Source organism: Sphaerodactylus townsendi, linkage group LG02 (assembly GCF_021028975.2).
Source record: "Sphaerodactylus townsendi isolate TG3544 linkage group LG02, MPM_Stown_v2.3, whole genome shotgun sequence".
Classification (NCBI taxonomy): domain Eukaryota; kingdom Metazoa; phylum Chordata; class Lepidosauria; order Squamata; family Sphaerodactylidae; genus Sphaerodactylus; species Sphaerodactylus townsendi.
This window is the reverse complement of record NC_059426.1, coordinates 75,127,494-75,144,018: the sequence shown is the minus strand read 5'-3', so window position 1 is coordinate 75,144,018 and position 16,525 is coordinate 75,127,494. Positions and strand designations below refer to the sequence as shown.

The window sequence follows — 16,525 nt, the reverse complement described above, 5'->3', positions numbered from 1 at the left end:
ACAAATTAATCTTAGCGAGTATGCACCAAAGTGAACACACAGTTGAGCATGCCTGGATAGGGGAACAGTCTTGGCATCTTCACAAATAGGTTCTGCTCTCTGATTAGGTTATTTGGGTGGAGTGCATCATACCATGCTTTCATACCTTGGTGCCTCAATAAAGACACCTGATGCAAAGGAAGGCAGGGCTCCTACAACTCAATAACTGAAGACCAGAATCTGAATAGGTGCAGCCAGTCCATGCTGACATGACAAAAGCTTTACTGGATGAAATTTCTTCTCTACATAGGAATTAAAGGTACAGAATCCATATTCTCTGCAGCTGGTCACTTCAAGGCAGCCTTCCCCATGTACCCAGCTATTTGCACCTCATTCAGAACTGCTGTATTTAATCCACAGTGTTGATATCATGTAGTTCGATGTCTCACATCCTCTTGAAAGCAAGTAGAAATTGCTACAACAGTGAATGCACTCAGACTAGCAGTCAGGGCTTCTCCAAAAGGCAAGGACAGTAGTCATAAGAGTCTTGCAGCTGCACAAAGATATGGTTGTTGCAAGTGGTAACCATATGCATTTTATAGTCAAATTGTGTCATGTGCTGAAGTTATGTGTCTGTTTTCTAAGCCACTAGTTTTAACTATTTTTCCCCTTGAGTGAGCAAACAGACTTCACTACTAAGACTGCAAGTTTGCTAACAGGACTTTATGTTTGATGAAGAAAATATGGCTGCATGTGAAAGAGCAGAACTTGAAGGAATTACAGAAATAAGAGGGGCAATAAGCTAGCAAAAGAGTAGCAGTATACATGCAATTGACCAACTGGTTAATCCGCTAGTTGAAGGATTTCCTTCCTTCTTATGCCCCTAGCTCAGCTCCATGAAGGTGCAAGATCTCTATTTCTGAGCAATGATCTCAAATATCCTATCTTTCACCTGGAGGCAAAGAAACTTGTGCGTCCATCTTAACCTGAAAACAGGGAAAGACTTTAATTGCATATGCACTTGATCAGGTGGGGACAATGGGCAGGTAGTTTGGAAGAGAAGGGGCACACATCATATTTTTGAACCAAACAAACCCAGTATATATTTCACAAAAGCAACATGCCAACGGATTAAGAATCGTCTTCTGTCCTTAAGGTGAGTTTTGCTTTTCTCCTGCACAGTTGTGATTCCCAAGGAAGCAGGCAGGCAATGGAAACAACAACATATTGGAATGTGAGAAATAGCCCTTTAAAAAAAAACAGCCACTCCCCTATGCAGCTGGGAAGGGAAAGTCTATATACATTATATACAGATAAATTCACCCACCCCTTAACTGCTTCCTTTTGGGCCCATATGGTTTCTCATTGTGACTAAACAAAGTATGGTGTTGTACCTATGCTGGAGTAAAATTGTAACAATTATAGTAGGACCTTCATGAAAAAGCAGCAGCAGCTCCACCGTCCCAACTCTGCAATCAAAGGCCAGTCTACACTGACCTGACAGAAAGAATGAAAGGCACAGCATTCATCTCTATATGCCTCCTTTTTATGTGGACAGATACTGTGAGCTGCTGCTGGCTTATGACAGTTAATATTTCAACAGACTAATAAGAAAAAGTTTATCAGTGGTACTTTCAGCTTGTCTGTTGACGGATCTGAAACTCACCAGCTCCATTTTCAATAAGGTCCAGTGTAGCTATCTGGCACTGGGGTGGGCATCAGATGTTATAGCCTTCCACTTCCACTCTGGCATATTTAAGAGGGTAGAAGGTGGCTATATGTTATAATGGAGACCCCAAGTGTGCCTTGCCACCAGTCTCTTTGCAATAGCCAATACAACTGCTATTCACGGCTTGTTTGCAGGTGATAAGCAAGCAATTTTGCATGCGGCCAGCATTCTGTTATGATATTTCAACTTTTCTCCATCACTAGACTGTATGTAGGATTTAGGAGTTAGAGATAATTTTATCTGGTCCTTACATGGTCTTGCACTTCATTTAATGCACCATGGCCCATAAAACATGACTGAGGGTGTGCTAGTTAAATGAGGATTTGACTCAGCTTTAGGCCACCACTCATTCATAGTACAATCCTCAGCAGAGCTATAACTTTTTAAATCTACTGAAATCGGTGGGGTTAGAAGAGTTTAACTGCAAAGGATGAAAGTCTCAGTCTATATTCCATTTAAATTGCTGGATTTTTTTCTACTGGACTGAAAGAAAATCCTCCACCAGCATGATCATACCCTTTGCATGTCACTGCATTCATATAGTATGTGATACTCTACATGTAGTTGGCAAAAAGCACATGTGGTTTTCCTGTGTTCTATATGCATCCCCCCCCCCCCCCCAGATGACTCATGACAAAAGAACTAACAGCTCTGATCACCCTGTTCTTTCCTCTATCCCTCCACCCAGCAGGTCATCTCACCATCTTGTGTGGTGACAAAACCATCTTTTGGAGTGTAGGCTGTTGCTGCATGCATGAAAAGTACTCTGGATTGAGATCACCAAGACAATCCTGGCAACATAAAAGCAAAATCCTGTACAAATCACTATAAGTTTGGTTTCACAGAGGGAGGAGGATCTCCTGTCAGCTTAATGTGCCATGTCCATTTCTCCCTAACCTTACTTTGTGGAACTAACAGCCACAGAGAAATAGGATTAGTCATAGTACGTGTACCAGTCAGAAAATTCTCTCTGCTTCCGCTAGGATCCTCAATGTCTCTGACCTTATGAAGTAACTGAAACTATAATAAAAGCATCCACCACCCACCTCTCACAAAGCTATACTCCAATGTATTCGGACGTGCTGTTTGCTCAGTACAATCTCAACATTTGCCAATAACACTCAAAAGTCTATTGCTGTAAGTCCAATACCACCAGAAACAAATGTGTAGGTACATATTTGCTACAAAATCTATTCATGCCTTGAAATAAGATCTCCTAAATCTTTTAAAATGAAAAGCAAAAAGTTCCTTTTGGGGGGCGATTGGCAGGGTTGGCAAAATTTTAGCAGAGTTCCAGAAAATGAATTTCATGAAAGCAGATTACGTATCCACAAATAGTACAACGCATCTCAAAAGAATTCCCTCAGTCTGGAAGTCCTGCTATTCTATCAGTGTCCATGTATGCCACAGAACCCCCTACTAGGTGATGGGAATGAAAAGGAAAGTTCCATGTTGGCTTTACAGAATGTTCTGATGAAATCAGGTGGCCAGCAGAGGAAGATGGGCTTCCAACAGGGATGAAGTAGAAATTATTAAGAATGCAAAAAATATGATGGGTCAATCACACTGTTTTGAGATGTATGAAAAAGATGGGAGTTGCAGGCAAGGAACTTTATGAAGCAGAACCTTGGCCATTTACAATGGCACTTCAAGAAACATTTTCATGGAGAAGAATCACGGCCAATCAGTCCATTTTCTGCAAACTTCAGAAGCCCTTGAATTTACAGGCCAACAAAATCCTCTTTTCGATAGCCCTTCTGTAAAACAGAGAATAAAAGATCCATTAGGTCATTTCACAAGTGAATTTCACAAGATCTAAGAGCACAAAAATTGAATAGTCTCAAGGACATTCTGACAGAGGTTCTGACTCTGTGATACTTCAGAGGAATGTGATCTGTAACAGAGGGTGCCCTTTACCGTCTCAGAAACCGCAATACCCTAACTTCTATGTTCTGAAATCATGCCTTATACCCTAATGGACCAGAATAGTCTGAAATAAAGCCCAAGCATTTAAAATAAATGGTCCACAGTTTTCATATCCCAGTTGCACATCTTGACACTTGAACTGGAATGGCAGATTACTCAACTATTTTGGCTCAATGAGCAATATGCTCTTGGCTACAGTTTCAAACAGCAACAATATGGGTTACTGTGAATGAACATGGGGCACATCTATTTCACATCCATTTAATGCTGTAGCACTAAACCGCAAGAAGCATCCCTTAGCAAAGTTGACACTAGATTGACCAAATGCAAAGGATGGTAGGCCTTGTGCACTGTTAACAAATATGTAAAAGGGAGGCTTTCAGCAAGTACATGTTTTATCTTTTATTTTATGGAATACACAAGCTGGAATTTTCTATGAAAAAAAACTGTTATCCCCTTGGCAACTAATCAACCCAGAACATATTTTCTACCTCTGGAGTCAGATAAAGATGGTGTTACTTGCACCCTAATACACTGATCATCTTATTTGATGTAGACTTTCAAGAACACAAGACAAACTAGAGTAATATGAGTTTATGCATTGTAAGTCTAGAGATGTTTCCCTTCTGCAAGGAGTGCCAAGGCAATTCTGTGCCTACAAGCTCAATGTGAAATAGAAGGGTTCTGGGATCAGGGAATGGGTGGGGAAGGGATATACCGTCTTATAGTCCCGATGAAGCTTGCTGTACTGCCACATGTTGGTCAGGAGGCTGGAAGCAGCTCTGGATGACTTTTCACTGTCAGCACTAGAGAAACAAGGGAGGTTTGTTGATATACCGCAAGGCCCAGAGGTGTAGCTAGGGAAAATTGAGCCCGGGGCAAAATCTGAATTTGCGCCCCCCCCCCCCGGCAGCCCCCCTCCCCCATGACCAAAGACCACCCTCCCCCACTACAGCCAAAGAATGATTTTTTGCACCAAGTCATCTCAAAGCCACCATCACATTATAGAACATTTCCCAACTCACAAATCTGAACACAGCAATGGGCCATGGCACACAGCAGAGATTAACAAAATTTGACAACATTTTCAAAATGTTTAACAACTGTTATAACACTTAAAAGTATTTTTTAGAAGTGCCATAATGACTTAAAATGCTTTCAAAATGTTTTGTTTCAATAATGTTTTATTACCCTCCACTCATTCCTTTGCATTTCTCCCAAGCATTGCCAAAAATAATAGCCAATTTGGATTAATATCAAACTTACCGACCAAGAGTAAGACTGTACAAGTACAAGTCTGAATTTCATCTATCTCTGAATGCCTATTTCCAGACTTGTATCTACAAGAATTCCAAACACTGCAGATTTGTCCTTTTAATTGCTTTAAAGGGTGCAGCCTAAAGTAACCCTGGATGACCAAAGGGTTCTTCCCAGAGAGATAAAGGCGTATTGCTTTTGAATTTATATGGTGAGCATTCCATCCGCCTGGGTAGCTAAGGCCAGAAGCTGCTGTGGCTGCTTGGGCACAAACTCAGAATCTACTCTCTTGACTTGCTCTTGAAAAAAAATCTGTCTTGAGTGCTGAAACTGTGCAAAAAACTTCCACATTCAAGGGGCATTAAACCTCTGAATATCAGTGCTAAGAGGCAACATCGAGACTTTGGCCTCTATGCCTTTTTTGTTGAACCTCCAGAGAGGTTTACTGTGGGAGCTTTACTCCCAAGCATTCCAACACATCACTCTCTACAATCCCAGATGCACAGCTATGTGTTTGTGTCCCCTGCTCCTTCTTCACAGGCTCCCTTTGTTTTACAAGTTTTAGACATCACAGAACACTGGAAGATATAGCTTACATTAAAAAGAGCAATGCAACATTGTGCAGAACTAGGGTTGTCTTCGTTCCAGATTGGGAAATACTCCGAGATTTTCAAGTAAGATGAAGAGCCTGAGGAAGGGGGTTCAGAGAGAGGACAGATTTCCAGTGGGAGTGCAATGCATGAATCCACTCATACAGAGTTGCCATTTTCTCCTGCAGAACTGATCCTCTGTAACCTGGAAATCAATTTGTAATTCCAGGAGATCCTATAGCTACCAACCCGGAGGCTACAAACCCTTAGCTAACTATTCATTTCACTATCTGTAGTGAAAAACCACATTTGCAGTTACTTTAAGGAGAGACACGACATTATAAAATTATATGCCAAAACTATACCAAAACAAAATAGCCACAGAGCAACCAAAATATAAAGGGGAAGACTGGAAGGTTTAAAGATAGATCTTTTCAAGTGAACTCAAGTATGCAAATATATGCTGCTTGTGTGTATAATGCAGTTTTATAGTGCTAAAACCATTTACCTATGAAGGGATTATTATTGTCATATTCAATGCACTAAAGATCTCCATACAAATGCAGATTTACAGATATAATACTGTGCTTATGCTGAAGAAGAAAACAGGTAAAGAAAGCCACAACCAGCTTTTGCCTTTATTGAGCCAGCCCCTATGAGTGGAAGCCCCCCCCCAAACTGAAAGAACTAAAAGAACACCTTTCATTTTCTTTTTAAAAGGCACTTACCAATGCAAGTTTCAGAAGGGTATGCATGATCTTCTTTCTCCACTCTCCTGGCCTCGCTCTGGTTCTATCCCAGCCTTTTTTTCCTCCCCCACCTCCCTCCTCCCTCCGGAAGCAAAATCAGCTGAAACTGAAAGTGAAGATAGGGGAGAGGAGGGAGGAGCAGCCAGCCGATCAAGAGACAAGCAGGCAAGGAGGGAGGAGCTAATTTAATGACGGAACAGGCAAGGAGGTGAGGGGAGAACGGCCGAGAACCAGGCAGAGGAGGGAAGCGCCAGATGGTTTTGCGCCTCTCACGCGGACTCCCACGGGTGCCTTCGGTCAAGGTCCTCGATGTCCCCTGCAGCTTCGCCACTGGCAAGGCCGAGAGGTGTAGCTAGGAAAAGTGGGCCAGGCAAAATCTGAATTCGCCCCCCCGGCGGCCCCCCCTCCCCCATGACCAAGACCACCCTCCCCACTGCACAGCCAAAGAATGATTTTTTGCACCAAGTCTCATCTCAAAGCCACCATCACATAGAGACATTTCCCAACTTTCACAAATCTAGACACAGCAATGGGCCATGGCACACATGAGATTAACAAGGGTGACAACATTTTTCAAATGTTGCTGCTATTATAACACTTAAAGTATTTTTTAGAAGTGCCATGCGACTTAAAATGCTTTCAAAATGTTTTGTTTCCAATAATGTTTTTTGTTACCCTCCACTCATTCCTTTTTTGCTTTCTCCAAGCATTGCCAAAATAATAGCCAATTTGGATTAATATCAAATTTACAGCCAAGAGTAAGACTGTACAATTATGAGTCTGAATTTCATCTATCTCTGATACCTATTTCCAGACTTGTATCTAGAATTCAAACACTACAGATTTATTACTTTAATTTACTTTAAAGGGTGCAGCCCAAAGTAACCCTGGATGACCAAAGGGTTCTTCCCAGAGGGTTATGTATTGCTTTTGAATTTATATGGTGAGCATTCCATCCGCTGGGTAGCCAAGGCCAGAAGCTGCTGTAGCTGCTTGGGCACAAACTCAGAATCTACTGTGACTTGCTCTTGAAATCTGTCTTGAGTGCTGAAACTGTGCAAAACTTCCACATTCAAGGGGCATTAAACCTCTGAATATCAGTGCCAAGAGGCAACATCGAGACTTTGGCCTCTATGCCTTTTTTGTTGAACCTCCAGAGAGGTTTACTGTGGGAGTTTACTCCAAGCATTCCAACACATCACTCTCACAGTAGATGCACAGCTATGTGTTTGTGTCCCCTGCTCCTTCTTCACAGGCTCCCTTTGTTTTACCAGTTTTAGACGTATAGAGCACTTTAGAGATGGCTATTGTTAAAAAGAGCAATGCAACATTGTGTTGGAACTAGGACATCTGCTCCAGTTGGGAAATACAAATTTTCAAGATGAAGAGCCACAGGGAAGGGGTTCAGGGGGGACAGATTTCCAGTGGGAGTGCAATGCAGAATCTACCATACAGAGTTGCCATTTTCTCCTGGTGAACTGATCCTCTGTACCTGAAATCATTTTGTAATTCAGGAGATCCTATAGCCACCACCTGGAGGCTGGAACCCTTAGCTAACTATTCATTTCACTATCTGTAGTGAAAAACCACATTTACAGTTACTTTAAGGAGAGATGCGATATTATAGGTATATGCCAAAAACATACAAGAAGCAAATAGCCACGGAGCAGCTAAAATGTAAAGGGGGAGACTGGAAGGTTTAAAGATAGATCTTTTCAGTGGAATGGTAGCAGGTATATGCTGCTTGTGTGTATAATGCAGTTTTATAGTGCTAAACCATTTACCTATGAAGGGATTATTTTTCATATTCAATGCTAAGATCTCCTTACAAATGCAGATTTAGATATAATACTGTGCTTATGCTGGGAAAACAGGTAAAGAAATACAAACCCAGCTTTTGTTTTTTGAGCCAGCCCCTATGAGTGGAAGCCCTGTAAAGGAAACTGGAAGGGCAAGAACACCTTTCATTTTCTTTTTAAAAGGCACTTACCAATGCAAGTTTAGAAGGGTATGCATGATCTCTTCTCCACTCTCCTGGCAGTAAAACCCTATCCAGCCTTTTTTTCCTCCCCCTCCTCCCTCCTCCCTCCGGAGGCAAGATCAGCTGAAAGAAATTGAAGATAGGGGAGGGAGGGAGGAGCGGCTGACCCGATCAAGAGACAAACGGGCAAGGAGGGAGGGCAGCGGAACAGGCAAGGAGGGAGGAAGCGGCGGAGAACCAGGCAGAGGGAGGCGCTGGGATGGTTTTACTGCATGCGTGACTCCACCGAGGGAGTGTGCAGGTCAAAGTCCCGGATGTCCCCGTGGGAGCTTCGCCACTGGCAAGGCCCAATCAAACACACAAACAATTAATTTTTCCTTCACGGTTCTCCGCTGGACATGGTGTCAAATGCCTGCTGTCTCTATCAATGAAATCTGAGGAAAAACTTGTGCACATTTACTTGGGTGTAAAAATTGACTCATTATTTCTGAGTAAATATGAATAGGATTGGGCTGTCCCTCTGAAAGAACAAGGTTCTCTATTACGAAAGGGGAATGAATTGTAAAAGCAGGGTCAACATTTTTGCAAAGCCACAAAACCACTCCTGCCAGTGAGATGACCTGGGGCAGGAACTTCTGTAATGGCAGGTGGCTGAACCAATTCACCCTCTGGTTGTGATTCCTAAGCCATGTGATTAGAATACATGCAAGATCAAAAAATGCCATTCACTGCTCTCCCAGAATGGCAGTCTTAGATACCTTTGCACATTAATATCTTTCTGTTGAGTGGTGTGGTCTGGGAAATCTTGGAGATAATTCACCCTATGTTCATTTGAGTTAGGATTCATTTATTTATTGTTTCACCTGCTTCCCTCTAAGGAGGATTTCAAAATGTAAGCAATAATTCAATCAGACAGCATAAGATATCTGATAAACAAATCAGATTCTAAGCCTAGGACCTGAGAGATAATCAGGCAGCGATTTAGTCTCCTTTTTCCGGCCAAAGAAGAAAACTGCAGACTGGCAAAGGAACCCTGTCATGTAAGTCTCATGACTTATATTATTCTGAAAGCAAAGCTGCCCTCTGATGTGAGCATCAAGGAGAATCTCTCCACCCATGTCCTTTGCACTTTGCTCTCTTGAAAGGAGTGGGTCTGATGATGACATGGTTCTAGAATAGTCAACCCCTACCACACACACTGCAGAACTCAGAGCAGGAGCCAGATTTCTCCCATCAAACTGATGATGTAGGCAGCTTGAAAACAGGTTCTGCATCTGAACTCATGGGAATTCAACTAGGGTGTTTAGAAAATGGGAGCTGGGGAAGGAAATGTCTGGAAATTCATACTTGTCTCTTTTCTTCTTGATGAAGAAAAGTTTACGCAGGCCGTCAAAGTAGACAATGTCACGTGCTGCAATGGGGCTTTCCACAACCAAGTTGTTTAGCACGGCAATGATATTGACAATGACGTCTGTTGGGGGCCACTTATCACTCAGGCTCCCTGGAAGCTTCTCAATCAAATGGCTCACCACCTTGGTTGCTGCCAATGAAAAACAAAATTGATCAGCACTACAAGTCACCAACAGCAAAGGCAGGGGCATATCTTCAGAAAATGGAGCCTAGAGCAAGCTCTCAAATTGCGCCCGCCCCAAAACATCTGACACCGACCTTTTGCATAACTTTACCAGCTGTACCTTCTTTGATGTACCTTACAACTGCACCTTACAAATTAAATGCATCAAAGTAACATCTGCCTGGGCAGTGTCCTAATCAGTACTGAATCCATTAATGAAAGGACTCTACTCTTTAAAAGCCCATTTTAAAAATATATTACAAAATTACCATCTTTTTAAAAATTAAAAAACACAATCTGGCAAACTACAAAATATAAAACAAGAACTGAAGCCTTTTTGCAAAAAAAAAGAGCTGATAATTTATGATAGATTAATGAATGCAGAAATAAACACATGGCTCCCTCTTTACTGGTGAGTACATCACCACCTGTGCAAAGCTAGGGGCAACCATCCACTCTCTCAAGGAGGCCTTCACTGTCTCCAGGACCCAATCAGCCCCGCCCCTCACCCCCCAGGATATTCAAGCAACCAGGAGGATTCCAAATTGGTTCAGATGCAAAACATTTTATTTGTAAAGTACTGAATAAATTAGTCACAGCAGGCTGCCAACTCCAGCATGGGAAATTCCTGAGATTTAGAAGTGGAATCTAGAGAGCGTGTAGTTTAGAAGAGGTGATCAAGTTTAGTAGGGATGTATTACAGCAGACATTTCCTCCAGGGGAACTCATCTCTGAAGTCTACAAATAAGTCGTACTTCTGGGAGATCTTGACGCACCCCCTCCCGCAAGGCTGGCCACTTTATAGTTCACTTCCTCCTACAGACAAGATGTCAGAAAGTCCCTGACCACCCAGAAGAATTAGGAATCTTGTCAGTGAGAATAAAGGGAGGGGCTGGGGGAAAAGGTACAAATGTGGATGGGGAGAAGGACGGGGGCTGGGGAGAAAGTTAGGAACTTGTTGACGTGGGGGAGGGAGGGGCTATGGAAGGATAGGAAGGAAATGAACGGGGCTGCGAGGCTGCCAGGGGGAGTCTTGACCTGGGTCAAGCCATACCTGGCAATCTTGGAGCATGCTGATGGCCTTGCTCAGGGGAAGAGAGGAAAAGGAAGGGACCACATGGAGTGGCAAGGGGGGGGCGCGGGGGAGGGTAATGGCTGCCAGTGGCCGGTAGCTGGGGAAGAGAATGAGACTTCCAGACTCACCCACCTGACTTTCTTGCTCAAGCGCCGGCCTGCTGGTCATCTTTCACTGGCGGCAGTTTCCATTCCTTGCCTGCCATGGTTCACCCGCCCACATTTTTTGCTTGATCGCTGGCTTGCCTGCCCCAGCCTGCCTTTCCTGGCTGGGGAGCAGGGAGGGGGAGGTGGTCAAATGTGCCCCCATGTGACCAAAGTGAGTGGTGCCTGGGTCTTGAGACCCCTGCCCTCCCAAAATATGCCCATGAGCAAAGGTACAAGAAAGCAGGATGTCTCCTTGAACCACTAAGGAATTATTGGACCTAGAAGGCAGCTCCCCCCGCCCCGCCCCCGATGTCTCGTTCTAGCTTTCTATCAGGATCTGAAAACAACCTTTGTTTTATTTTTCCATTGGAAGAGAACTTACACATCTCATCCTTGTTGCGAGCATTCCGGGACAGGTTGCGAATTAGCCCTGTCAGTGAACGAAGCTGCTGATGGTCAGCTGTGCGGACTCTGTCCAGCACTGGGTTTAGGATCCTCTCTTGTTCCAAAGCCACTCTGCTGAGAACACCAGCCCACTGCATTTACAAGGAGAAAGAGAGGCATCAGCAGCCAGTTTATGAGAGTCCTCTAGCGGTTACTATAGCAAGGTATAAGCTTACATCTACCAGACATCTCACTTTTAAGATACTTCTGTAGAGCAGCTGACCATGGTTTTTAGTGCTGTAGAACAGAAAGACTACGTGAGTAAAAGGGGGAGGAACTTTTCCTTTTTTAAGTTGGAAATTTGGATATGGCAGGGTATGGACCTGGTGGTGACCTTTTCCTATAAAATATATTCGCAAAGCGTTTCAAAACCTCTAACAGTATGCCAAGCATTTGGACACTGAAAACTATGGCTTAACCAGCTGTTCACTTTCTCCATGCCTCCTGGAATACTTTCTTCTTTCCTGTCCCTGTCAGGTTTGGCTTTGGAGGCCTGATAGCAACTTTTCCCCCCTCACTTTTTCTCTGCCCCCCCCCCTCAACTCCCACTGATTGCTTTCTTCCCTCTTCTACTGCTTTCCCCTATAACAGGGGTGTTGGCTATGCCAGCAGGGGCTGATGGGAATTGTAGCCCATGAACATCTGAAGCACCAGAGCTGGACATCTCTGCCCTACATCTTTTGCAGGGGAGCAGCAAACCTCTCAGAACAGCCACTGATCAAGTTTAATCAAGGCAAGAGAAGAAGAAAACTGTAGAAAAGAAGTTAGATCCCTTTCCACCATATGGTTTTAGAACCATATAAATTTAATCTATCCTTTTGCAAATCTTGAACTTTGAAAAACCACATATGGGGTCAGGACACCTATGTTGTCTCTCCCCTCATAGATGATCAGGTCCCTGAGAAGATCCTACTTCTTTAAGAGGAATGTTCCAGGCACTCAGCCTTACCCTTCGGTCTCCAGCTGTGATGTTCTGAAGAGCCCCAGAGGCTGCCTCTGTGGTATGCTTGTTTAATTCACACCTCTGCAAGAGCCTGTTATACACCCCTATAATCTGGGGGTTCCAGAGCCACTCCATCCCCTTGGGATCCTTAGAGACTTCTGTGAAGGTCACAATATCTGAGTTCACGTAGAGCTGGAAAAAAATAAGAGATTCTTTGCAATAAACATTCTCTGACGGTCCATATCTGAGGTGCCAGATCCCAGCTCAATCACTGTTTCCTCTATCCTATTACTAACTTTCACCAGTCAAAATAAAGAAACTTACATCTCTCCTCTTGACAACTCTCTGTCTTTTCGTGGAGGTCAGTCTAACAGCTGACAAGCAGTTTCCAGAACTTTATTTCTAGGAAAAAAGTTCTTGGACTCAAAATCTTGCTTAAATGTCTGCTGCAGGAAGTTATGTAGTGCAAAAGTGTACTCTACACATTTCTTCCCTCTTCTACTGCTTTCCCCTATAACAGGGGTGTTGGCTATGCCAGCAGGGGCTGATGGGAATTGCCTGGCTTTTTTTATATGTTCCAAGTTTGAGACATCTGTTGGGAACAGATGCCTGGTACCAATTAAGTCAGGCACTTTCTAAATCCCTTTGTGGGTGCATTTTAACTTTTCCTTTCAGAGATTACCCATACTATGAAAGGGGTGTCATGGCTGCCTGTTATTCCCTCTCATAATGCCATTCATTCTGCTCTTACCTCTCGGGCCTTCTTGCTCTGAGGGCTGAAGCAGCCCACCAGCTCACTTGTCATGGTTGCCCCATCATTCCTCCTTTGGCCTTCCAGTCGCTGGAGCGAGGAAGGAGGCATCTCATCGTACAGGCGGTAGGACAGATTTCGCAGGACACAGACAGAATTTTCAACACTCTATAAGGAGCAACAAATATAATTTTAAAAATTAAGCATCTTATTACAATGTGTTTTCTGCTGCAAATCATTTCCTTTTTCCCCTTTAGGCAAGCTTTGCAGACTTTATTCTGATTTTTAATGGATGATCTGGATTGTATTATTAAAAGATACAATCTACAGAGTTTAATAATGGTATTTTATGTTTATTATGTATTCGAATGTTGCTAAAGGCTGCCTTAGACAAAAAAATTGGACAGGCTCAAAATATAAAGTATGAAATAAGTAAATATATCATATATATTATTTCTATTTTGTCATTCCAATTTTTTTGCCTGTCAACTTTTATATATCCCCACTAGATTCAAGATGGGAAACAGGTTGCTTCAACAGCCTGGAGACATTCACAAGTTATTCCTCCCAGACATGAAACAAGAAATGATAAAAAGGAGGCTTCCTGGCAGCTCCATCCTAAACGGCTCACTCAACCCAGGACCTCTCAGTCCACAGAGAGCCCAGGAAGCCCAGATGCAGGAAAACATATCCATCATTTTCATGTCTAGAAACTGAGTTGTTACAGACTCTCAGAGCCACTGCTCACATTCTTAGGGGACACTTAAGATTGCAAACCAAAGATGTGTAACAGTGCCAGTCTCCCTCAGGCATATGTCAACTGACTGCTGGTTCCTAGAGATATTCTGAATGTATGTCTGTGTGCTAATAAGGATCAATTCATATATAAGACTTTTCAGAGGCACACCTAGAACGTTTTTGAATTGTACAGTACAAAGGAGACAGACACTTGTTTTCAGCGTTGCCTGTTGAACAGATATCCAATAGCCAAGTGGGGTTTCCCCCTGCTTAATGTGGGTGACATGGCCTGTCACGTGTCTTTGGAGAGCTTCCCAATGCTTGCCTCATGCTGGGAATGTGGAAAGCGGTCTGCTGTGTTTGGACTCAGAGAACTCTCCAACAAAGTGTGCATGCCACAACCCTCCCAATGCTTGTTCAAAAAGTAACATCCAGAGAATCTTAACTTTTCATGCATGTTTTGACTTTTCTGTATTCTATTTCAAGAAAACTGTCTCTTTTGCACCCTCAGGTTAAAAGCAAACCAATAAAACCTGTCATTAGACATTTCCACGTTTTAGATACACAAATCAGAACATAGGACTGAGTTCCTCACTGCTAACACCTGGCATGAACAGATCCAGCACAGTGTCAAGTAGAACGCTCACCTTGTCTTCAGACTTTCCCACTTCCAGGGAGCTGTTAATGTAATTGACCATGGAGTCCACTAGCCCATGGCACTCACGCATCTTCTGCCGAGTTTGCTGGCTGGCAGAGCTGAGATTCCTACAATGGAACCACAAAGGAACAATTTTCCCTCAACCTACAAGGAACAAGCATTTTCACCTTCTACTGTCTCACCTTAAAGTCAAGCCAAACTAGCTTGCCTGTTCTTTCAACTATTAACAAGTGAAAGGCAGATTAAACACCTAAGGTTTCTCAGACCAAAACAGGCAACGTTTCTAGGGGCTGATTTAGAGAATATGATTTTTACTATGGTAATTGTTAGGCCTTCTTTGTCAATGTGTCACTAGATCAATTAGAACCATGTACACCACTCTCATTTCCTTGGAGGAAGTACAGAGTAAAAACATTAGACAGGACTGTAAATGAATAACTCTCCCAGAACTTATTGCCAACTGATAATATGCATTACTTTTACCTGCCAAGCAGCTTGTAATATGTAAAAGGAAAATGTGCCCACATTTCTACAGTCTTGTTACGCTCAGAATTATTTCACTACACATAGCTTTCTTGAAAAGATCTCATCAGGATACAATGATAATAGAATATGGATTTCCCTCAGTTACAAGAGGAAGAGAGGAGCTTCCCCAGTACCTGAGAAAACCAGTAGAATTGTAGAAGATTTCTGCCTCAGAGGCATTTTGCTGGATAACAGCAGCACTGCCTGTGCCAGACAGAGGGATCAAGATCAGATCTGTAAGCTGCTCCAGGGTGTCTCGGGCCAGACGATCCTTGAGGGTATCACTGGAGGACAGATTCCAGAGGATGCCTGCAAATGCACAGGAAAGGGAAATGAGATCATAGATGAAGAATTTACTGTTCAGCAAAAAGAGGGATGTACCCCTTGGCTTGTGGTAGAATTCAAAGTCCACCTTTGAAGAGCATTGTAAGCATGTGTGGCTACTCTATACCTAAAGTCCCCATTTACTTAAAAAAATTATAGATAAGAATTATTTATTTATTTTATTTCCATCCCGCCCTTCAAATGCCATCCTAGGGCAAGTTACAACAATCTAAAAATGCTCCCCACGTTAAAATAAAAACAGCATATATGGATAGAAATTCCTAAAAACATACCTAAAACAAAAACATACCTAAAGCATACCCACCCCCTTCCTAACCCTCTCAGGTGCAGGTGGAGGACAAGTTCTGAAAAAGACCAGTGGACTGGTGGTAGATGGCATCAGTCATTCAAATGCCTGGGTGAAAATGATAGTCTTAACCAGATGCCAAAAGGTACATACCCAGTTTCCCCAAAAATAAGACATCCCCTGAAAATAAGATGTAGTAGAGGTTTTGCTGAAGTGCTAAATATAAAGCATCCCCTGAAAGTAAGATGTAGCAAAGTTTTTGTTTGGAAGCATGCCCGTTGAACAGAACACTAGAGCATGAAGCTGTAGAGCAGAAAAATAAGACATCCCCTGAAAATAAGACAGAGCGCATCTTTGGGAGCAAAAATTAATATAAGACACTGTCTTATTTTTGGTGAAACACGGTAGTGTCGGTGCCTGTTGGACCTCTAACAGGAGGGCATTCCATAAAGTGGGGGCTATTACAGAGAAAACCCTCTGTGCAGACCCCACCCCCCTCATTTCAGAGTGGGAAGGGACTGCCAACAACCCCCATGACCTCAGCACCTGGCCAGGTCTGTATGGCAGAAGGTGCTCCTGCAAGGAAAGTGGTTCCAGGCAGTTTAGCGCTTTACAGGTCAGAACCAGCACCTTAAACTGAGCCTGGTAGTGAACTGGGAGCCAGTGCAGATCCTTCAGTACTGGCGAAATATGCACATGGCTTGGGGTGTTAGTTGGCCGTCAAGCTGCAGAATGCTGCACCTGCTCCAGCTTTTGGACAGTCTTCAAGAGTAGCCCCACATAAAGCACATTGAAGTAGTACAACTTGGAGGTTACCAGAGCTTGGACAA

General features: G+C 43.2%; 1 protein-coding gene across 2 annotated transcripts in view; it reads right to left on the bottom strand.

Annotated features, from left to right (window-relative positions):
* Window positions 1-224: 224 nt before the first annotated feature.
* The window catches only part of PKP3 (plakophilin 3), an 86,351-nt gene continuing 70,050 nt past the window's right edge, over window positions 225-16,525 (bottom strand). For both annotated transcript variants that reach the window (XM_048486285.1, XM_048486286.1), the window contains 8 exons: window positions 15,199-15,373; window positions 14,529-14,646; window positions 13,144-13,311; window positions 12,399-12,584; window positions 11,388-11,541; window positions 9,559-9,751; window positions 4,353-4,440; window positions 225-3,465 (listed from right to left, as the gene is read on the bottom strand). In XM_048486285.1, coding sequence (XP_048342242.1) covers window positions 3,430-3,465; window positions 4,353-4,440; window positions 9,559-9,751; window positions 11,388-11,541; window positions 12,399-12,584; window positions 13,144-13,311; window positions 14,529-14,646; window positions 15,199-15,373 — 1,118 coding nt within the window. In that variant the 3' untranslated portion in view covers window positions 225-3,429. The remainder of the gene's footprint in view (window positions 3,466-4,352; window positions 4,441-9,558; window positions 9,752-11,387; window positions 11,542-12,398; window positions 12,585-13,143; window positions 13,312-14,528; window positions 14,647-15,198; window positions 15,374-16,525) is intronic.